The 24,203-nt window shown below is 36.1% G+C and overlaps 1 protein-coding gene across 4 annotated transcripts in view; it reads right to left on the bottom strand.

The window, feature by feature from the left end:
* The window catches only part of LOC133533551 (receptor-type guanylate cyclase Gyc76C-like), a 45,902-nt gene that overhangs the window by 21,466 nt on the left and 233 nt on the right, over positions 1-24,203 (bottom strand). For 3 of the 4 annotated variants that reach the window (XM_061872542.1, XM_061872543.1, XM_061872544.1), the window contains exons 2-3: positions 23,692-23,787; positions 5,251-5,452 (exon numbers count right to left, since the gene is read on the bottom strand). In XM_061872542.1, coding sequence (XP_061728526.1) covers positions 5,251-5,424 — 174 coding nt within the window. In that variant the 5' untranslated portion in view covers positions 5,425-5,452; positions 23,692-23,787. Of the gene's footprint in view, positions 1-5,250; positions 5,453-23,691; positions 23,876-24,203 lie in introns of all 4 variants that reach the window. The other variant, XM_061872541.1, reaches the window with a different exon arrangement.

The following is a 24,203-nucleotide window of genomic DNA, read 5'->3' as shown; positions in this document are numbered from 1 at the left end:
ACTAAGCAGTAAGTATATAACTCAGCTCGGACGTCGTTGTTGTTTGATATGTGTGAGAGAATAAGAGTTTTTTTAATTGTACACAAAGATCCTAATTCCAAGCAACCCAAAAGCCCTGGTAGGTACTGCTTTATTCATAATTACTATCTCATGTCTAAAGTTTACATACAATAGCGAAATAGATAATTGAAATGTCCCTGTGTTTAATGGAATTTACTGCTAATGATTAGGTCAAGTTCGGGATCACCAATAAATCAACTATCACAACCGTATGCTCTGAAACCGACCTAGAAAAACAAACATACAGAGCCTGCTTTATTTACGTACGTCGATAGCATTAGCTGAAAGATTTATTTCTGCGTCCTACAATATTTCGATGTACGTCGCCCGTGTGAGGAATGTTTGACTCCATGTTTTATTTGCTATAGCTATTTTTAGATACGGAAGTTTAGATATGAATTCGTGTTAAATAAACAAGAACGTCTTTTTAGTTTAGGTACTTGGAATGCGGTTTTGTCATCTTACACCGCTAAATTTTACAAGCAATCTACAGAAATTATTTAACAGCTCGTGTCATAAACATAGGTATACTCTCAAGGAGTGGTTCAGTAAAAAGTGGCAGTGAATTATCTACTATATTTTTTTATTTTTACTAAGTATGAAATAGTTTTTTTTAGTAATCTGTAGATAAAATACTATATAATAACAATATAAATCATAATGAAAAATATCAGATTGCTTGAGTTTTCTCATTTTTATTGCAATGTACTTCATAACTTTTTGTACAACACAATTTGACAATCTCCACCTGCCGTTTTTCACAATGCCACACTTGAATTTCAATTTTCACAACTAGTTGTATGCTTTTAGGAATATCATCTTACGAGTAAATTATACCAATGAACTGGAGTTCATCTTCGGTAGTCAGGAAGTCTCTCCAATCTAACCTCTGACAGAGAAACACCTCATAAATTCTCTCAGAAGATGCTGTTTAAAAAGTCTTAAGAGACATGTAATATAAAAGGCGAACACTTCAATTCGACCTTTTATTTTAAATACGATTGTATAGAATAGTATGTATGGATTACTACAAAAATGCGCTACTTAAAAATTATCACTAAATAAAATGAAAAATCCAATTAATGTGCTGCTACTTTTTTTCTGAACCACTCCTTACATCTTACATACTCGTAGGCATATTTCATGATTATTGCTAACACGTGTCTCACACTAAAATTTATTTTAAAAACGACAGATATCAGTGAACCAGATTATGTGTACAATACCAGCCAATAATGTATCGTTTATCACCTTTATGTTGTTTATAAACACAAGCTTTTTTGCTTCTTTGAAAAGTTTCCATATCAGGTGATATAATGAAGCTTGAAGAATCCTTGCAAACCGAGGATAAGGGGCCAAGGTTCAACTTTTCTATTTAGAATGTATATGTTTGTGTAATGCCCTTTCGTTAGAGTATAAATTTTTTGAATTAGAGCAAAAAACGAATACCATAGGTACATATTTTTGAAAGCTCCTAACTCTAATTAGAAAATATACCTAAACATATTTTCTATAATGTTAATATCCATAAAGGAAAATAGAGACTACGTGTGTATAGAGAAGTGGCCCAGTTGGTTATTCTATGCACATGTCGGTTCAGCAAAGAGTAGCGTGAATAAATAGAACAAGTGAAAAATATATATAGGACGTAGTTTATATATTAATATATTATACATATGTATAATTGTATATAGGTATGTATACGAGAATGGATGATACGACAAGACTTTCTCTCTTCTTCTTCTTCCTTCCCTTATTCCACCTATGTGGGGTCGGGTCTCCTTGTCAATTTGCGCCAGAGTGGTCGGTTCTGGGTTGTCTGTTCTTCGATGTTCAGGTTCTTCAGGTCGTTTCTAATATTGGACCACCACGTGGATTTTGGCCTGCCACTTCCTCTAGGGCGTTCAGGAAGGCTTAGCGCAATGTTTACAATATGGTCATTTCCTCTTCTTCGAGTGTGGCCGTACCATCGTAGACGAGATTCAAGGAGTTTGTCTTGAATTGGAGCCACTTTGAAACTTCCGCGAACGTACTCGTTTCTTATCCGGTCTAGTCTTGTGACACCACCAGCCCAGCGTAGCATCTTCATCTCATTTACGTTAAGGGTTTGCTCGTGGTATTTCTTTATGGCCCAGCACTCAGAGCCGTATAGCATGGCAGGTCTCACGGCCGTTTTATACACCTTTCCTTTCGCTTTAATGGGCATACGGCTGTTACATAGAACCCCTGATAAGCTTCGCCATTTGAGCCATGCCGCTTGTGTTCTGTGGGAGACGTCTGCATCTGTATTGGCATCGGATGAGATGACAGATCCTAGGTATTTAAACTTTGTTACCTTAGGTACAGGATGTTCTCCGATGCACACGTCTCTGTCGTATTTGACTTCGGTAGAAAATTTGCATTGCATGTACTCGGTTTTGCTCCTGCTAATCTTGAGGCCATTTTGTTCCAATGCCTTAGTCCAGGATGTAAGTTGGGTCTGCATGTCTTCAGCTGACTTGGTTAAGAGTACTACGTCGTCCGCGTATAGCATACACCATGGCACCGGCAGTTGTATATCCTTGGTTAAATAATCTATTACTAAATTAAACAGTAAAGGGCTTAAAGTGGATCCCTGATGAACACCAACTTGGACTTCGAACGGTTCGCTAAGGCCACCTGGGCTTTTGACTCGAGTTGTGCAGTTGTGATACATGTCCCTGATTATGCTGATATATTTTTCGGGAATGTTTTGTGCCCTGATCGCTTGCCACACTAATTTTCGGGGGACTCTGTCAAAGGCCTTTTCTAAATCAATAAAGACAACATGCAGGTTCTCTTTATTTGCTCTGAGTTTTCCATAACGATTCTGTTGCGAATGCAACTTATTATTATATAAAAATCAATGCAGTAGCTAAACGCAGCCGTCGGGCTCGGCTAGTATTCGGAGGCTTTTTAAAAGCACCAATAGGAGCGCTCCACATAATCTGTATCGCGGCCAATTGGAAGCATTTAAATCTAAACCTTTTGTACTGATCAAATCAAATATGACAAATCACTTTTTCATCATCCTCCATACTTTCAACACCTATTTTCTACATTGAACCGTTTTGGCAAGAACCCTTGTAAACCAGTACCTTTGGGATGATTATACTTCACTTCATTATAAATCGAAGTTTTATTTAAGTCGTCGAGATCCTGACCTGCACGGCGGCTACAGATTCGCAATGCGTGAATAGCATCTGAAGTCGACTTATTTGCTGTGAAGCCAAATTGATTTTCAGATAGTGTTATTTAGTCTAGTATACGTCTACTTATAATTCGCTCCCAAATTTTGAGGGTGTGTGATGTTAATTTGATTCCTCTGTAATTTGCACATTCGCTAACATTACGCTTACCTATGTAATCCTCTAGCTTATTCATTAATAATAATAATAATAAATTCTTTATTTCGAAGCAAGTAGCTCCATAGGTGTTAGTGTACAAATTCGAAATTAGAATAATTAAAAACTATGTTAGTACTTAGACTAAGATAGATTAAAATTAAAACTACGAACATATTAAATATAAGTATAAGTATAGCTAAATATATGTATATATATATATATATATATATATATATATATATATATATATATATATATATATATATACATACACATATCTTTAGCTAATCAATAAAATTTACAGCTACACTCTTTACTTGCCCTATCCAGTAAGCAAGAATCGGGCAATCAAACTTGACAGCAATCACATTCAGAATGCTATTGGGACTCTGTCTCACTCGCGTCAGCAGGGATGCAATCTTTTTTCGCATGATTGCAGGAAACCCATCAGTGCGTGCCTCGCAAAACATGCCTGACGCGCTACACCTGCTGGGCAAGCCCAACAACATTCTGAATGTGTTGTTGTACTGCACTCTCAGGGCACTGTAGGCACGCTTGGTATACCTCACCCACAGGCTGCTCGAGTAAAAAGATTGGCAATAAGCTTTAAAAAGCGTTATTTTTACTTCATTGGAACATCGAGCAAACCTGCGGGCAAGCATATTTCCACGTACCGCCAGTGCCCTGCGCTCTCGCTCTATATCCCGGTCATCACTCAAGTCATCTGTAATAATGTGACCAAGATATTTGAACCTGCCCACCACGTTCAAAGGCACTCCATTGAGTATAACCGGAGGTACATGGAAAGGCTTAATCTTTCCCGCTTTAAATACCATCACCTCGCTTTTTTTGGGGTTATACTCGAGACCATGGGATTTAGCGTACGTCTCACAAAAGCTCAGCATTTCAGCAAGTGCGCCGACAGTCGGCGCCAGCAGCACCATGTCGTCAGCATAACTGATGTTATTGACAGCGATGCCATCTATATAACACCCTGCATGCATGCTGCTGAGACCGACTATCAGCTCATTCACATACAAGCTGAACAACTTGGGAGACGTAAGCCCGCCTTGCCTTACACCACATTCGAGTTTATACTCGCTAGACAACGTATCAGCCCACCTCACTTGATTTGACTGCTTAGAATACCAGTATTTGAGTATACTGACACACTCACTAGGCATGCCTGTCTTCCCAAGTTTACGCCAAAGTATATCATAATCAACTCTATCGAAGGCCTTGGATAAATCAAGGAAACAGGCATAGATAGGGGTTTTTCTTGCAGTATAGTACCCGACAGTATGCTTTAAACATAGAATGGCACTTTCCGTCGATAGCCCGGTCCTGAAACCGAACTGTGCGTCATGTATCTGGAGGTGCTTCTCAAGAAGTGAGTCAAGCATACTGTCGAGTATTTTCGCGGCAGTCGTGGCAAGTGAGATCGGCCGATAGTTGGTTTTATCCGACAAGTCAGCTGTTTTGTTTTTGACAATTGGAACTACAATTGTCTTCATTAGGGGCTCAGGTAAATACGAGTGGCATAGACAGAGATTGAAAAACAGAGCGAGCACCCGCGGCAAGTGCACTCCGGCATATTTGAAATGCTCTATGCTGAGCCCGTCGTGACCCGGCGACTTGCCTCTACGCATTTTACCGATAACTGAAGCAGTTGCTTTTGCAGTAATATGAAAGCTCCGCCATTAAACTTAGCAAAACTCTTTTAAATGTTGTCTTTTTCTTACAAACAAATGTGAAAATGACAGATTATCGATTTCATTGGAGTTTATGAATCATGTATAGGTATATATAGTTGTCTAGCACTAACCTCTTCAAGCGCCATAGACAGCGCTCCAGAGATGGCGAGCCCCTGCCGGTCGCGGAGCTCGCCTTTGATAGACGGCAGGTACCCGATGGTGATGTTGTACTTCTTGTGCAGCGCCAGCGCCGGCGCCGCCAGCAGGCTCAGCGCCGCCAGCGCCAGCACAGCGCCGCGCCACATGCCGACGCCTTCACCGCACTAGCCGCAACTGCCACCAAAACAAATACTGCTCATTGTCTACATTAACACAATGTTGAATCAACCGTGAGGTAATAAATCATTTTAGAAACACTTTGATTGCCTACTAACAGCATACATTTCACAACTTCTGCTTCATCCTCTCGTATGAACATACTCAACAGGTTATACATACATATAATATACTATCCAGCACTAACGGAGTTTCAAGGGCGGGTTGCATCGACCCCCACACGGATGTTTTAAGGTAGAATACGTATCACATATGGTACCGATAGCGGTCGTCTTAGAAAAACTGTCAAGCTACAGACGTATGCACAATATCAACGAACGACTGACTTGGTCATATCATATTAGCAAATGTTCTGCATTTACCTATATTTACTTTTTCCATACTTAAGATAGATACGAAGGACACTAAGGCCCTCCTTACACAGAGCGTATCGTAACGAATACGAGACGCGTAGAGTTCTGGGCACCAGCGTCGCGTAAGCGTAATCGTTTTAGTGAAATCTCGTCAGATGTCTTCGGGGGATGTATCGACGATCTTACTTCCTCGTCAGATGAATAATATTTTTTATTGCTTATGTCAGAAGTTTTGTTTATCACGCCTGTTTTACGCTACGCCTGTCGTTACGACGACATAAGCCTCATACTCTACGCTACGACGACGTTTCATGTGCGGACTTATTAGAACTTGTTCGCGCTCATAGCGCTCTCGTTCTACACGCGTATTATGATATTATATGCTTACGCGTCTCTTACGCTTACGCTCCGTGTGCCGAGAGCCTTACTCGTGTTTATATAAATACAACCAGCAACCAAGTAAGTTGATTGTTGAAACTTTTGTGTGGACATGCGAGTATTTACTGACTACAGACTTGCTCATCATTTATGTCGAGGGCGTAGTATTAAAGAGCAACACGAAAATTAATTAAACTAAACGCAAAAGATTTTTAATCATCTCTTGAACTAAGTATAGTTAAATAGAACGCGGCTCAGCGTGCGATGGCGACAATAAGTGCGTCTATTTCTGTATCTCAATAAAGGGAAGTCTTCCTGCAGTGCGCTTTCCGCCCTTAAATGTAGGAATTGCTTCCATACTGTCAAGTAAGTAATTGGCTCACAGCCGGACACCAATTAGACCAATTGACGTGCCGCTGTTTTGACAACACGCCACCGTCTACCGGCCGCTGCCCACGGAGATGACGAGTCATGATAATGGCTAATTAAATTGATGTTAATATGGATGTTGAGTTCAATGCTCAAGCTAAACGTACGTCAGTGACGTGGCAAATAAATCGTGAAGATTAAACAGTTGAAGCGTTTCATGTGTCGTCTATGCATGTGCAAGATGTCACAAGCGTACAGAAAGTCTAACTGGGAAGCCGGCTCCACAATCACAAATAAAACTACAGTTTTATAGTCTATTCAAAAAATTACAAGTGACTTAAGGCCAACCGTACCTAGCTGGGCAATAAGCAGTGCTAATCTGGGTGCAGGGCTGTTATTCCTACGGCACATCCAGCGCTTGCAAGTCGAACGCTCAAAGGATCCAGTATACCAGCGATATTCGACTACATAAACTTGTAACTGGTCTCGAGGTCAAGTTACATTGGTTAGCCTGAGAGTTCATGTGCCTGCGCTAAGTAATGAAAATAATCGGCCAGGAGTCGCGCGGTGCGTTCGTTCGCGGCGCAGAGCAGTGCGGCTTTGCGACGGCATGATCTCTCCTTGAGATAGCGTCGGCGATAACGCCGGCAAGTTATTTTTAGAATTAAATAAAAAGGTAACCTGCTCATAATAAATTACATGACGTGCATCCCAAACATAACTGATAAAGCAATAAAAAGCTATAGCAATCTCGCAGTGTCATTTTAATGTTCAAATAGTTACGATATCTTGCTAAACAGAGTGTTTATGCGATTATAACATCATACCTAATACACTTGTCAATGTTTTTTTAACTATCTTCTTACTATGAAATGTCCAATTGAATTTCTCATAAATAAGTCGTGTATCTGGCTGTTTTTTAACTAGTAGGTTGCTGTCGAGTGTAGGTGTGCTCGTAAATCCAATTATTTTTAATACCAAGTATACAGTGTGTCCCTAGCCATTGGACAAAGCCGAAATGTACATATGCATTATGGTATTTAGAACCAGTGTACAGAGTATCATAACTAGCGTTGTAGCGGTTTCGAAGAAATTAACTAAATACCATTTTTTACTTTGGAGCAGCCTGTATGTGTTAGTAGCTCCTAAGGTAATATCCTCAAAGAATAGTATGGAACCTTCTTCGACCTTTTTGATTATTTTTTTTATTTATGACACTAATAAGCTTCTGACTTGTAAAATGTCATCATTATCAAATATTTCGAACAAATTGCCAAAAACACTGCCAAAGATTATCACAGTGTGTTTCTTTTTGTTGTCGATTATTGCAAATAACTTTTGTTCGAAAAAAATATTTTTTTATCCTTTGTTCTAATTAAAAAAATATTAACGTCAGAGCATTCCTGAGAAGTAACCCTCCGTGGGATTTCAGGGCTTGTCCAATGGCTAAGATCACCCTATATAAGCAATGAAATACCTAATTCGAAAAACACTGGGTTAACCTACATTCCACGGGCATACGCTTAATGACAGAGCCAAGTTTTGACGAAAGCGAACGAAATGTCCTCTATCAATTTCATTTCCTCTACTTTCTAAGTTACCACCTAATTCAGGTAGAGAGCGGTCATCGTGTATTAGTACAAACAAGGTACATAAAATGTTTAAAACGCATGCCTAGGTGTATAAACTAGGCTGTAATGTAGGTATGCATACTAAATGAGTAGCTATCGAGGCGAGATGTTCGAGAGATGATTTAGAGTTCCATCTATTTTTGCTACGGGGATATGATGCTTACAAATGTGGGGATCTTAGACAGAAGTTATAAATCAGTCAGTAGTTAAAATGACCATTTCTAATTGGACATTTATGCCATATCATTCATTCACAACCTTATAATAGTACCTTAAAACACGAAATTTCCTCATAATATACATATTATGTGTATGTGTAGTTGCCAATTGAAGTTTACGATGCACTGCGTCAAATTTATATGGAAGGCATATTATTGTTGACGCAAGAGTCAACAGCCTCGCAGTCCCTTTTCGCATGGAACATCACATACTAATTTAGTGGTTAGGAACTACAACAAGCTTGCGACGCACGAGTGACCGGTTCTTCAGCATTATTGATAAATTAATCTCGGGAAATGTTGCAAAGGTTATCTCGTTTACGCGTTGAATATGGCGATAGATCCAAAGCATTTAATTGGTCGCGCTGACAAAATTAAACCGGGGAAAGAGCGCGCGACGGCAATCATCAAGCCTTCTCAAGGAACCGGTCAAATCAGCTATTAGAAGTAGAACATAGAACTAGTTTCATTATTGCCGATTGAGCACTTTACATAAGTGCATAATTAATAATTGAGTATTCGGACTATTGTTAACACGAGACCTAATCACAAAATGTGTCTACTGAATATCTATGCGATTAACGTATCGTGTCGAAGTTAATATTTGTAACCTCGACTTATGTTACATAATTATTTTCTGAGCTATAAATAGAACAGAATTACTGTTGAAAATATACTCAAAAGCAGTAAAAAAGTGGCTGTGACAGAATCGGACAGACAGACGGACATGACGAATCTATAAGGGTTCCGTTTTTTGCCATTTGGCTACGGAACCCTAAAAAGGGTCACATAATTTGAAATTTAGTGTCATATCCTCGTCCTACGGATGTTCCATAGCAAAGTCGGTTTTTCTGTTTCTAAATTTTATAAAAAGTAAATTCCGAACTAATTCGAACATAAGAACAACTTGTTGGCTATGCTACATATATTATATGTGTTATGGTCAAAGGTCGATATGCAGTTTCTTCCGAGAATGACTGGTTTATCCTAGGTTTGACCAGTAAATCCTTAGGCCTTTTTTTTTAAACCTAGAAATTCCTAACTTTTCAGTCATACGTCGAAAGTAAAATAATCTGTTGCGGGCTTTGCCTAGACGATTTTAGAACACTTGTAACATGTTTAAGCCGGATTTTCCGCCCTGCTACAGATCCCCGAAGGGCAAACTGTCCAGAAATAAGTAGCGGGGTTCCATCGACCCCAGGAAACGAGATTATAATTACCACAAAATTAAAATTAAAAAATGTCGTGTTAATACCTAATCTAAAAACTCAGACATTTTAATACATAATTGAAGCTTGACTGGTCAAACTCCGATTTCTTGAAATTGAGTTGCGACGTTTTCCTGACCAAGTTAGTCTCTCCTAAGTTTGACGAAAATTCTATTGTGAAAGGCCAAAAAACGTCATTTATTTGGGCTTTAACTTTAGCTTTTGGGATTGTTTAGTCATACCTAGTAGCGCCGTGGAAGCGCCGGAGCTTCGAGGTTTGACTTAGTTTAAGGTGTGTACAATACGTAAATAACATGTTCCTCCTTTTACTTTTTTGTCGTTATACTCTTTGCAGAGTCCTGGCTGCCGACATTAGGCACAGATGTTACTTGCCGTATGATTTCTCTACCCTGTACCACTAGACGCTCTATGGAGTCATTCAAAAAATTGGCAAAAGCTGTTAAAACACAGAGGGTTTATTTATTTATTTTATGGTTAATAGCAATTAAATACAGGTATCATGCAGGCGCAACTATTACCTTTCTATGACGTTATGGCATGAAGAGTTTGTTCGAGCCCAATTTACTGTCATACTGTAATTATGTATGGGCTGCCAATTTTGAAAATTCACACTACGTAACTTAAAAAAAATATTGTTTTGTATTACGGACTGGACATAGTATAGGTACTAGACGTGTATATACGGAATCGAGAACATACCTATGCTATTGATCTCGTCGAGTCGATGTTTGGCCTGCCACTCCCGACCGCACCCACTCTCAAGATAATAAAAATCGACCACTCCACACCACCGAGCCGCACTGCCTAAGTACATATAAGTACATGATTCAACAAAATTCTGTCGCCTTCTACGTATGTTGGCCTTACAGAAGCTTGGAACTCGCACAGGGTCGCATGAATGAACTGGGAAGGTACCTACGCTGATAAGAGGCTATGGGTAAATATTACCCGTCGCACGGTAATTTTAATGAGAGGGTACGAATATGGGCACTTGGTTATTTTAAAGCATTCATTAGGCACATCAAATTGATTCATCTTAATGGTATGTATGTGTGTATGTATCTATGTCACTTTATTGCACATAAACAGGTTAACATAAAACAGACAAATGGTTGATGAAGAAGTTCTGTAAATGACTAGTATTGTTAGTGCCATCCAAGATGACGCGCAGATTTGTCAAATGATAATACGATTCAAGGCACACGTCGTCGTGAATGACACGATTTATACCTACAGCATTTTTCAATGTTTCGTTTACGGGCATATTAAAAAAAAAACAGAATAATATCTTTTTTGCGAGAACCTATTACCTATTGGGTTAATTCGACTCAATATCCACGAGAACTTAAAAAAAAGTGCCCTAAGTTTTCCGTACAAAATTTTGGGTTCAGTTTTATGACGGATCATACAAAATGACTGGATGCTGTTTAAATAGCATAAAAGTGTCAACCCAAATTCATTTTGCAATAACTTCAACCGTCAAATTATTGAGTTGACATCTTATTGCAATATGAATGTAACCCACATTACATTATTGCTTAACAGCATCCGTAGGTACCTATTTGAAAATGCGTCACTTAACTTTATATTTTTTGTTTCGGATGCTTTTTATTTTTAAATCGATAGGTCATCGTGATTCTGAGTAGAAATAATCCAAAAACTAGGTTTTTCGCAAATTCGGAAAAAGTAAATGGTACACATTTTTGGTCCCGCATACACCGTGTTTTTATTAAATTCCGTTAACTTCTGGGTATCAGTAAGTACGTTTAGGAAAACTAAATAGCTTAGGTAATTAAAAAATATATATATTCTCAATTATTTTTATAAAAAGTAAATTAAATGTTGCATATAGCGTTGTTGTAACACGGGCATTACATTTAACTCAAACACACAATAAAATTGAAAACTGTGAGATATTAAATGTCATTTCGAACACCGATCGTCTGAGATAGTACTTACGTTTAGTAGCAAATGTATGAACTCGTACTAAACACTAATCAATACGTAAACAGGCTCTAAAACAAATGTACACGCTCGTAAGGGCCTTATAAGATATTGATTATCTCCGAAATGGAGTTAATTAGAATACCGGTTACTTTGGGAAAGTTACTTAATTTAAGCTCAGGGATGCACCCTTTAAATTAACGGAAATTAAAAAAAAACACAGTGTATAAGCGATAGATTTGAATATTCAACATGCGAGCAGTAATTATAAACGGAGAGCTACACACGGAAACAACGATTTTGAGAAGCGAAACTGGACAGTTAGTTTGCGTATAGCAACTCACAGAACTATATCGAGATAGAAGAAAAGAGTTGATCGATTTGTACGGGGAACGAGCGTGTAAAACATTTTGCGAAGGCACTTTGACGTCAAGAGTGACATTTAGTGATGGGAAACATAAGCCGCGCGGAAACGATTTAGAAGCATTGATTAGAATGCGGCAATCCGATTCTAGGCATCGCCGTCGTTCGTTATCGATAAGAACCGACAGAGGTGAGAGGATAGTAGATTCAAGAGATAGAAGGGCGAAAGAAAGTCTGAAAGAAAAAAGCAATAATGATAACTTATGTTACGAGATACTTAAAACATTTATTGTTTAAAAAATGCTGATTAAAACTTTAAATGTTGATTTGATTTGATAACATACTATTACATAAAGATATATAGAAAAAAAAACATCTTGACTTCTTAACTTAGTAAATTTCTGCTATCGATGTAACCATAACCTGCCTGTTACCCTACATGTGTCCAAGGCCGTCCCACTTAGTCGCTTGCCATAAGGACGTTTTGACAGGTTATTCGTATAAATATACAAGAAACTCTCGTCCTTACGGCAAGCGACAAAATGGGACGTTTTGCCAGCCGTCGACACATATTTTCATCACACTTACTCTTAAAAGTTTACTTGTAGGCGATGCGGTCCCTAAATTCTAAATCTCGACCGTGGGCTCGAAATTAAGCTGAAGTTTTATTTCTTTCCTTTAGTTTCCTTACAACCGTGATGAAAAATTACGAATTAGTACATATTCAGTTTGTTCATGATGAAAATAATACACGGAAACAATATAAATTGTTTTTTTTTTTAAATTAAATAACAGATATTTTAGGACAAAGAGCACTTACCGATGAAAGGAAATACCAGGATTAACAGCTCCAACTTTATTTGTAGTGTTTGAACAATTGGGTACTTGACACATGTTGAATATTATAACAAAATTTAGTTAAATGGATAGAAAATGAGCCATCCATTATAAAAAAGTGGAATTTAAAAAATTATACTGATATTATAAAAAAATACAAGGCTCCAAAGTCTCAAAAAATTGATCTTCCATACATTTAGGACAGGCTTATATAATGTGACGTCACATCATGTTATCATTTTGTTAGAGGCGTTTCAATCGTCGAGTGCGGGCGTCAGACTTTAACTCTAATTTCTGACCTTTGTGTTTTGTGTTGCTTAAATGCCATGAGTCCCATATAGACATTTGATCCTCAGGAAAATCAAGATCGTTTGACATTATTTACAACAGACAGCCGGTCTGGCATAGTGAGTAGTGATCCTGCCTATGAAGCCGATGGTCCCGGGTTCAAATCCTGGTAAGGGCATTTATTCGTGTGATGAGCATGGATATTTGTTCCTGAGTCATGGGTGTTTTCTATGTATTTAAGTATTTATAAATATTTATATATTATATATATCGTTGTCTAAGTACCCTCAACACAAGTCTTATTGAGCTTACTGTGGTACTTAGTCAATTTGTGTAATAATCCTATTTGTCCTATAATATTAAAAAAAAAAAAAAAAATTAATTTTTTTTTACAAAAAACTGTCAAGTAGCCAATTATTGAACAAACCGTCATTTTGATTTTGGAATCTGACGTTTCACGCGGAAAACGGCCGGGAGCCGATTGATGTTTGCGGCGAGCATAGGAGCCGGGCGGCGACTTTTTTGCACGCAAGGGACATACACTCTTTCCTTATATCTCGATATAGTTCTGTGGCTAAAGTATCCTTATTACAGGATCTGGCTAGGCCTGGCAGGTGTACATCGGCAGAGGTTAGAGAATGCAGAGAGATTGAAGGATGCCCGTTTTTAGAGTTTTGGGTTTGGATGTAGTATTATTAATGCGTGCAGTATGATATTGAGGGAGTTAACCCAAAATTGCAGTTTTTATATTGATTTTATACGAGTTTTAATACTTATAATCAAGGGCATATGCTACGAAAAAATTCAGAAACTAGACTATATTTGCGAGGGCAAACTCTAAGCAAGGTTAAAGTTAGTTGATAGAAAAAAAACAAAAAAAAAAGTCTGATTTTCATTTATTTTCAATTGTATATCGTTAACCTGCGTACCATAGAAATATAATTTTAGTATAATAAAATAGCTAATGATTCGACTAGCCAAAATTTTAAACAGAAGTATAATTTCAAAGATATTGACGAAAAACGTCAAAACCCGCGCGAATCCGGAATCTTCCGTCGCAAGTTTCTCACGGGGCGCCTAATGTTTTGTTCCTTTCTAATTTCCTGGCTTTACGGCCCCTTCTTCAGGGTAACTTATGTATTCAATTCGAAATTAACACTGCCAGGCGTTACTGTTGGGGAAGACAAGTGACGTGAGCCAGGTGACGACTAATGTTATTGTTGCCGCTTGTGTTTTTATTTCCGCAATAATGCGCAATGTCTAATGATACATAAATGAGACAACTTCGGCACTTATATCATTCCTTTTTCCTAGCTGAGAAGTTTTGCTGGCCTGTCACTCTGAGCTCCACCAATGAACAGTCAGCCATACACCCAGATCGGATCGGTGTGGTTAATTTTTGGTTGCTACTTTTCGTTTAAATCGTTGTCCATTTTCCGGGGCTAAGCTCTTAGACTATTATATAAATGTAGGTAGGTATCAAAGGCTGAGTTCGATTAAAACGTCTACATGACATATTTTAGTAAACAAGGAAGGAATAAGTATTGTAAACGTGCGTCTGTTTAAATAATTGGGTGAATCAACTTTTAGTGACACTCGTTGACATGGTCAATTTACAATTAGTTGTCCAGGAGTAAAATTACCCTTAAAATTCTTTGCGTGACACAAAATTTCTTCTAAAAACCGGCCAAGAGCATGGCGGGCCATGCTCAAATGTAGGATTCCGTGGTTAAACTAATGAGCCAAGATTTCTCCTATTGTTAACACTTATGTAATGCAATTTAAACTCAGTCTCACTGTCAAGCAACATAATTATAAGCATAAAGTTATTATTAATTTTGCAATTTCGCACGTCATGTACTTTACGCAGTTTCTACCTGTGGAAACTTGTAATTGGCTTACTGATTTTATTTCGAAACATATTTTGTTACTTTAGCTGCAAGTTTTCCTAAGAAAAAAAAATATCCGTCCGTCGCAATAGACTGCCTTGAACGGGGGCAAACGCGAAACAAAGCAATCCGCGGACGAACAGATGGACAGACAAACATGGTGAAACTATCTTCGGTTTTTTAGCTTAAGAAAAAGAGTAAACAATCTTGATATGTCTTTTTATTGTAAAACGCTATTTTAAAAATAGAAACTATTACTTATGAAACTAAAAGAATGCAAATGATCATACAGTATAATTGTTACATACGAGCTGCATTTTTTTTCCAAAAGTGTTTTTCAATAAAAAAACACACCTCAAGATCGCTTACCTTCTTTCTAATTAGGGAATGCAAATTGGTTATAACCGTATAACCGATTATTTACACAACTTTTCATAACCGTTTATTTTCGTTAATTTATTTATGACTTAAAAAATTCTAATGACTACAAAATCCTGCCTTTTTTGTGCCTGTGGCTATAATTTTTTTTTTCAAAAGTAACCGTAAACCGATTATAACCGATATTCGGTTATTTTTCGAGCATAACCGTAACCGAAACCAAGCATATAAGGATTCGTAGGTGACTACGGAAACTGAAACTAGTACTGGTAGGTGAAACTGTTGGACACTTGGACAACGGTACAGAATAACAACACAAAAATTAACAAAAGAACGACAGAAGTAATCCGCTCCTTCCTAAATCGTGGTCATCGCATTACTGTGAAACCTATGACGTCCTAATTAATGGGCGTAGATACCTATGTGCCGGCGACGGAAGTAACGGATTTGTTCATGGCTACTTTACTGCACTTAAAAAAATTGCAAAGTAGCCTATACCCTACCTTTGTCATGTCACCGAATGTAACCGAGCTTACAGACTCTAAATTCAAAACTGTTGTTAAGCAAAAACTCATTTCGCAACCATACTATAAAATCAGTGGTTATATAAAATAAGTGGTCATGGAATTGAAGGTTTGGCAATGATAACGTCCTGCATTAGCAATCTAAAGCATCAAATTTCTCTAAGAAAGTACCTATACCTACTGTATGTTACTGTATGTATTTTTTAAATTCCATATTAATTTAAATTGTATTTTTTATAAGACGTAATGTTTTGAAAAGATGTTTTCCGCCGAGTTATTTGCCGGTCCCATTTTGCGATACCCTCCGACAATTTAGGAGAAATTTAAATCTTCTCGGGACAGAGGTGTAGGGTTAGAGCCGGCGTAGCTTTATTTGACGTTCGTAAGCGCATTATAATATGCCTACTTGAAAAATAAACTATCTTTATGATTGGAATTTCTTTGAATAAATAACGAAAAGAAGAGAAGATTAAAGAAAAGATCAACAATAATGCTTGTCCTAGAGATTTTTCATTGCCTTATTATTATTGATCATTTCTCAACCTATTTGATATACAGAGTATTTATTTAATCACCTGCAATAATTTACAGGGTAAATATATAGGTCAAAATGAGCAACTTTTACTATGGGACTAATCCCGAAATCACAATTAACTCTCCCATAGAAAATGTCAGATAGACAGCCAAAATGTATGAAACAGCCAATTTTTTTTCCGATTTCAGGGTTAGACAAAATGACAAAACGCATAAATCAAAAATTTGTATTATAAATATGAACGTAAACTATATAGCAGATAACACCGCATAGAAACTCCAATATGCCTTGGCTCCGTCTCCGTACCTCCGTACGGTAAACTCTGTACTCGTACTGATCATCGAAGAACTCCTTAATATTGCGAAAGTCATTGTTGTGCAACATCCTGCTTATCTTGGGCGCTTTTACGCTTGCATCCCAAAGGAGCCCAGAGTCCCCTTGGCTATTGGATGCCTCGTCTCGAGACTGCCGAGATTTAGCGTAAGCATAGGGGTTTTAGAATTTGAAAAAACCGGTTTCGGTTTTATTCGGTTTTTTTATTTACCTAAGTTGCATGTTTTATTCATTATAAGGGTATAAATCGGTCCTAAACCGGTTGAATCGACATCAAATCAAATAATGTGGTGTTGTGTTAGTTTGATCATTTGTAACGCTAAATGAATTTTTACGATACAAAATACAAAAATACGAATGATTTAAATAATATAAAGTACTGGCAGTGGCAGGACATCCGTGATGGTGTACGAATTGGTATAAAAGGTCTTACTTATAATTTTATTATGCGATGCGCTGTAGAAAAATTCTACGTAATCAATTATATCAATGGCAGCTTTAGAGTCTTTTGTTGGTTCGGTGATAACGACTTACCGACAACCTTTTTTGTCTCTTTTGCACTAATAGGAAAGGGTAGTTCAAACCCTAAAGAATGGAATTACTTGACTACCTGTGTTTGCCCAGTTTAAGCTAACACCATCAGTTTCTAATCGACTTTTCAAGAAGAAACACGTGACGTGAATTGTTGTATTAGCTTATTTCATTTATTTCCTACTTTACAAATCCATAATAACTTAAGAAATATTTTATAAAGGAAGGTAGTAACAGTAAACGAATTAACTACTTGAATATTTACTAGAAGACAGCGAAAATCTTAGAGCAAGATTTCGGATTGGGCCATTTAATTTAAGACAAATAACATTAAATTATAAATTGATATTCACATATATTTAAGAAAAAAATAATTTAATAAAATTGTTTTGTTCCTATTCCTAGTTACAAATAACATTAAGTTATTTGACAATTCCCATACAATACAATAAAATATTCAGATATTCGTGTAAAATGATATAATATCGTGTATATACTATACTAGCATTCGTTTTTACACGTGAAGCCGGTTTTAACCGGTTTCGGTTTTTTTTGGTAAAACCGAAGAAAAAACCGATTTTGAAAAACCTCCGGTTTTTGCATTCCCTACCCCTGCCTCGCCTCCGCGTAGCCTTTTTCTCGGACTCTATTTCTACGATAGAGCGGTATAATAAGAGTTAAGCCCGTCACAGACGAAGCGATAATATATATTAATATACTGTAAGACCACACACGCCAACGATACCAACATATATATCGCTGTCTGTCTAGCACCTACATTGTGAGAGAGACGAAATATACCAAAATATATCGTAATATACCGAGCTGTAATATCGCAAGGTAATTTCATAATCGCATCATATACCTTCACTTATGTGAGACGGTGCCCCCAGGACGGTCGTGGGGATAAATGAGAAAAGGTTAAAAAAATATATCGAAATGATGAATGAAAAATAGTACATTACGATACAAGTGCGAAAAATAGGAAATTCAAAACGGGTGACGATAAATTAAAACACGACCGAAGGGAGTGTTTTAAATCGACACGAGTTGCGAATTACCTATTCTCACATGTATCGTACAACGTTTTACAGTACATATGGACCTTTAAATGTTCGACACAGTAACGTGTTTTAAATCGACACGAGTTGCGAATTACCTATTCTCACATGTATCGTACAACGTTTTACAGTACATATGGACCTTTAAATGTTCGACACAGTAACGTAATATGCTAATTTTCGCACTAGTGCGGTAAAGTAGCACCATATGTACTGTAATATGTATTTACAGTACATATGGTGCTACTTTACCGCACTAGTGCGAAAATTAGCATATTACGTTACTATGTCGAACATTTAAAGGGCCATGATGTTAAAATCTATTGATTTAAAGCTCAGTAAATGGGGTTTATCATACAAACCACTGCATCCAGTTAATATTTATTTTATTACATCGATACACCGTATTAACTAAGATCAAATCGTACATAATATCGGACGACGGCATTCCGCCAAAATCTGACAGTTCTCTATATAAAACTAAAATGACCATAAACACAACAACCAAAAAGTATAAAGCCCGGTGCATACTACACGTTATTATCAGTATAAGGCCACATACAGGATATTAACTATTGTGATGCTTACAATATGTACTGTAAAACGTTGTACGATACATGTGCGTATAGGTAATTCGCAACTCGTGTCGATTTAAAACACTCCCTTCGGTCGTGTTTTAATTTATCGTCACTCGTTTCGAATTTCCTATTTTTCGCACTTGTATCGTAATGTACTATTACCTAACACATTATATGTAGTATGATAGCTCTTATTTATTAGTGTCATTCCTTTTTCTCACATCATTGTATCTGGTACTGTAAATAATAGTTTTCTACTCGTCGATTGTAATGGTTAAATTCAGATTTCATATACCAAACTATAATTGCGTAATTTTCATGTATGAGCTCCCAACTCAAGTAAAATATTCTATAACGTGATTGGTCAACTATAAAAATATTTGACCAATCACGTGCCGACGCGCTTGCATAAAAAAGACTAAACGGGCGCGGGGCGAGACTAAATATTCGCGGGTTTATGTTTTTTGTACTACATTTTTATCTACCGAGATACTTAACAATTTTCATTATTTAGATTTCTCGAACCTCACCAAATATTACCAAGGGAGAGGGGGGGGGGTCAAAAAATAGCCGAAAAAACCTCACGTGATTTGTGCACGAGCCCTAAGATGATTCGTAGAAAAAGTATTGAATGAATAAATGAATGAATAAATTTATTTTATTTCAGTTTTTTTCAAATCCATATTTTTGTTAGTAGTTTGTTAGTATTTTGTTAGTGTATTGTATCAAGCTTTTCAATCACGTACCCTACGTACATAGCTTCGTTGCCTAAACACGATACTCGACTGAAAATCTCTCACGGTTGTATAAAATACTATTTGAGAGTCTCAGAACGAGGGCTTGTTATTTTTTAATTTTAAGATAAATATTTAAATAGTTTCCAAGTTATGAAGAAAATACCAAAAAAGGAACTTTGCATCACTAAGTTGTCATGTTTTGGAAAGTAGGGGTGTTGCACTCGTATGTTTTACGAACCATTTGTAGCCACATTTTGTTACACACACTATATTAAATTTGGTTCAATTATTAAATAATGCCCCTAAGACTAAGTAGGGCCCCATCTTTTATAAATACCTATATCGCAAACGATTATTGAGATGCAAACATTTAAAATTGGGCATTTTTATCACTAAGTAACAAACTTCTTCTACTTATACAAATACCTAACCTACTTCCAGTTGAACTAAAAATAGCAAGGTGCAATTTTTGTCCAGCTGGGTATTGTATGATTGTGAAGTGAATACAAAACAGGGATAAAGAAAACACAATTTTTATATGATTTAACAAATTTTCCAAAAAATGGCTGACATCCTAAAGCCAAGTTCAATATTACTTCATCAACAAAATAATTGAGATCCTAGCCAAGTTCTCTAGATAAGTAGATAACTTAGGTGGATTGAAGTTCAAGATTTATATATAAATTGAGGACAAGTACGTCTTGCTTCTGGAAAAAATCCAGAAAGCCTTTCTGCGATTCTTATACAAAAAGGTTTACGGGTATTACCCATATTTGTACCCATCAAAGTTCCTGCTTGGCGTTTTAGGGTTTAATTCTAGGGCTTATAGGGCTATTGACTACTGTATGTAAGGTCTTATTACGGGGGAACTCACTATGTCCCATGGCAAATCACCACTTGTCCGCGCTCTACAATATATTAACGCGCTCCTCGCATCAGCACTGGAGTGTGATGTATTTGCAAGTAGTTGGATGGATCTGTGTAAAGAATGTATGAAGTTCTGTGAGACGATGGATAAGCGAGAATCTTCTGTCTTGTATTAGTCTTCTTTCTTACATTTGTTCTGTTTTCCTTTCTAGACTGTATCATGTACCATGGTTCTATAAATACTGTCTATTATAAATTTCACAGTGTATTAGTTTGCTGTAATGCTGTGTACATTTTTTGAATCAATAAATAAATATATATATATATATATTTTTTTTTTTTTGTCTGGTTTTTACATACAAGTTATCTTAAACTTGGCTATTTGTCTATGGTAATTAAATAAATATATCACACAAATAAATGCCTTTACCAGGATTTGAACCTGGGAATAAAATATTGTTGAGTCTTGAGCATCAAGTTGTCCTAAATTATCTCATTATGTACAGAACTTGGTTCCCATAAAGATCTCTTTAAAAAATCTTACATTCATATAAATAAAAACAACATTAAAATTTTGTTTCTGTGAATGCCAGTACCATACATGTTAGCTATGTGACCAGCATCTTGTAGAGTTATAGTGTGTGTATAATTTTATTTTATTTTTATTTTTTATACCATGACGGTGGCAAACAAGCTTACGGCCCGCCTAATGGTAAGCAGTCACCATAGTCTATGGACACATGCAACTCGAGAGGTGTTAAAATCCGACCTCTTACAATATGGTGTATATGTGACATTCATAATATTAATACTAGAAATAAACATAAGCTCGCAGTGCCCTTCACTCGGCTCTATAAAATAAAAAAAATCATTATGATTATACCCAGAAACAGTACAATGCTCTGCGAATCCAATATAACGATGCGTTCAGAGTGCTGATGAGGTTGCCCCGATACTGCAACGCATCAGGGATGTTTGCGACAGCCAGGGTAGACTGCTTCCAATGCACCATGCACAAGCGCTGCGCCTCCCTGGTGCGCCGGGTGAGGGGCAGCTCCAACAGCATTCTGATAATGATTGCGAGCAGGTTCGACTGCACATATGTGAATCATTGTTGCATTATCCAACTTAATAAAAATGTTATTTATGATATTGATTATTAATGGGTATTTATGCTCAAATAGTGTAATATAAATAAATTGTGTATAATAATAGTATTTATTTGTGGTCTAATTTGTAATTGTGATTTTTAATTTATTTTTATTTTATTTCATTTGTATTTTTAATTGTAAGATGTTTATGGACTCTGTCTGAAAAGATTTTTTTTTATTATGGGTAATTGTGTAAGATTTTATAATTAACTTCCAAACCATATTACTGAATTATCAATTAATAAATTTAAGAATCATGTAAAGTGTAAACTTATTTTTAAAGCTTATTATACCACACAAGACTACAAGAATGATAAAACAACGTGGGATTAATTGTGATTCGAAATAATTAATTATTTATTATATTTGAATCATTTTTTTTTCAGCAATCGAGTGGTGAAGGCTTGGGACAAACTCCCAGAAGATGTGGTTTTAGCACAAAATGTGAACCAGTTTAAAAATAAATTAGACAAGCATATTATATCTACTACTCACTTAATGATAACTATCTTTATGAATACTGGATACAGGTCATATCAGCTGTCATAACTGCCTGCCTGCTTATTAAATAATAATAATAATGATGATGATGATGAAATGGATATTCCAATGTATGTGCTTCCTTTTGTGTTTTTTTTTGGACATTTAGAATTTATTCTAGACTAGTATTTTTTATACAATTGTTTTTTTTTAAATATTTGACAATATACAATACAATACAATACTCTTTATTGAACACCTCACATAGTTGATAAAATGAAATGAATGAATGTTTGTGAAATTCTTAGTATAAAATTGGATCGGCATTATAATTCAAAAGCATTATGGAATAATAGTTACATCAATAAATTGCTGTGATAATTAGCTTACGATAATTATATGTAATACTGTCTTACTATTCATAAGTGCTTGTTGCTAGGCCTATATGAATAAAGTATATTTGAACTTGAACTAGTGTTGCCAAAAAATGGTTAAGACTTGTTCATAACCCCATTATCAGTGTTGCTATTCACTAAAAATAAGGCTTGCCATAACTATCTATCATCTGTCATAGAGAACACTAACTTCACCATTGGTGCCCAGCTTTGCCAAAGTACAATAATAAAATAATCATTTTACCAAGAAATATATATCCATGGAATTCACTTTAAATAAAGCTGAATAAAAATAGTTTTTTTTTAAATATATATTAAATAAATATTATAGGACAATTTTACACAGATCAACCTAGTCCCACAGTAAGCTCAGTAAAGCTTATGTGGCAGGTACTAGATGACAATATATATAATATATAGTTACTTATAAACATAAAGAACGCTCATAACTCAGTAACAAATATTTGTGATAAACATACAAACAAATGCCCTTACTAGGAATTGAACCCAGGACCTTTGTAGGCAGGGTCACCACCGACTGGGCTATCAGGCCGTCCGTAGAATAGTAGAACTAACTTCACCACCCATCCTCAACTTCGCATTATTTATATATTTTTTAAGTATTAAGGTTATACCAAAACTTATATCCTAAATCGTGAATTTTTTAACACCCATGATACAATTTATAATGGAATTACAATTTAATGCCATTTATGTACTCAAGGGCGAATTTAGGGTAAGTAGTTTTGCTAATCCCCTTCTTTCAGTGAACTGCAACATTGATAACCGGCTTTGTCTATAACATGCAGACATCTTTATTTTATTTTTTACAAATAGCGGAAAACATAAACTATAGTTTAGACAGTTGCAACCTGTATGATCAAGATGAATGAATTAGAACATACATAAAATTACTACAGCAAAAAGTGAATTTATGTTTTGTTATTTCTAAAAATTGGCATTTATTTGTATACCTAAAGAATATAGAACCAACAAAATGACAAAAGCAATTTCTTCAGATAAACTTTAATATTTTTAAATGAGGTAGAAAACCTCAGACCAAATGTGATGATAACACTAAAGTTAAGTAAAGAATAAAATTACAGAAACAATAGAACATATTGAATAATTTTAAAGAAGAAAACATCTGAACAAAAGTATACTTACCATAAATTCTAAATGATCTTGTTTGTAAGGTCCTTTTGTTCTTCATGAAGCCATATCACTTTGCACTTTCATCACAGTCCAAGTTCATTCATTACACTGCACAATTAAAAAACCACACTATATTCCATTTTGCAAGAAAAAACTATTTACACTTTAAATCGAGCTCCAATAGCACTGAGGTATTCTAAAAATACTTCAATATGATAAAAGGGTATGAATGTGTTAAATACATAAGGCAAGAGCAACACAATGACAATATGTACATGTTCATTGTGGATCCGGATTATCCACTGCACTATGGCAGGATCAACATCTAACTTTTCGCTGATCTATGTAATAACTAAACATATATACAGCAGTGACAATATAATCAAAATAAGTTCGTATAATTAGTAAAAACGTAAAAACTATTTTTAATTCTATTTCCGTTAAGACGTTCGTTCGTACTATTAAAATACAGACATTAATCGGATTTAGATCCTGTCCGTGTGAGATTTAGTCAAAACATTAAA

Source organism: Cydia pomonella, unplaced genomic scaffold, assembly GCF_033807575.1.
Source record: "Cydia pomonella isolate Wapato2018A unplaced genomic scaffold, ilCydPomo1 PGA_scaffold_178, whole genome shotgun sequence".
In the NCBI taxonomy this organism is placed as follows: Eukaryota; Metazoa; Arthropoda; class Insecta; order Lepidoptera; family Tortricidae; genus Cydia; species Cydia pomonella.
Note: the sequence above shows the minus strand (reverse complement) of the source record. Positions and strands in the feature narration are given on the sequence as shown.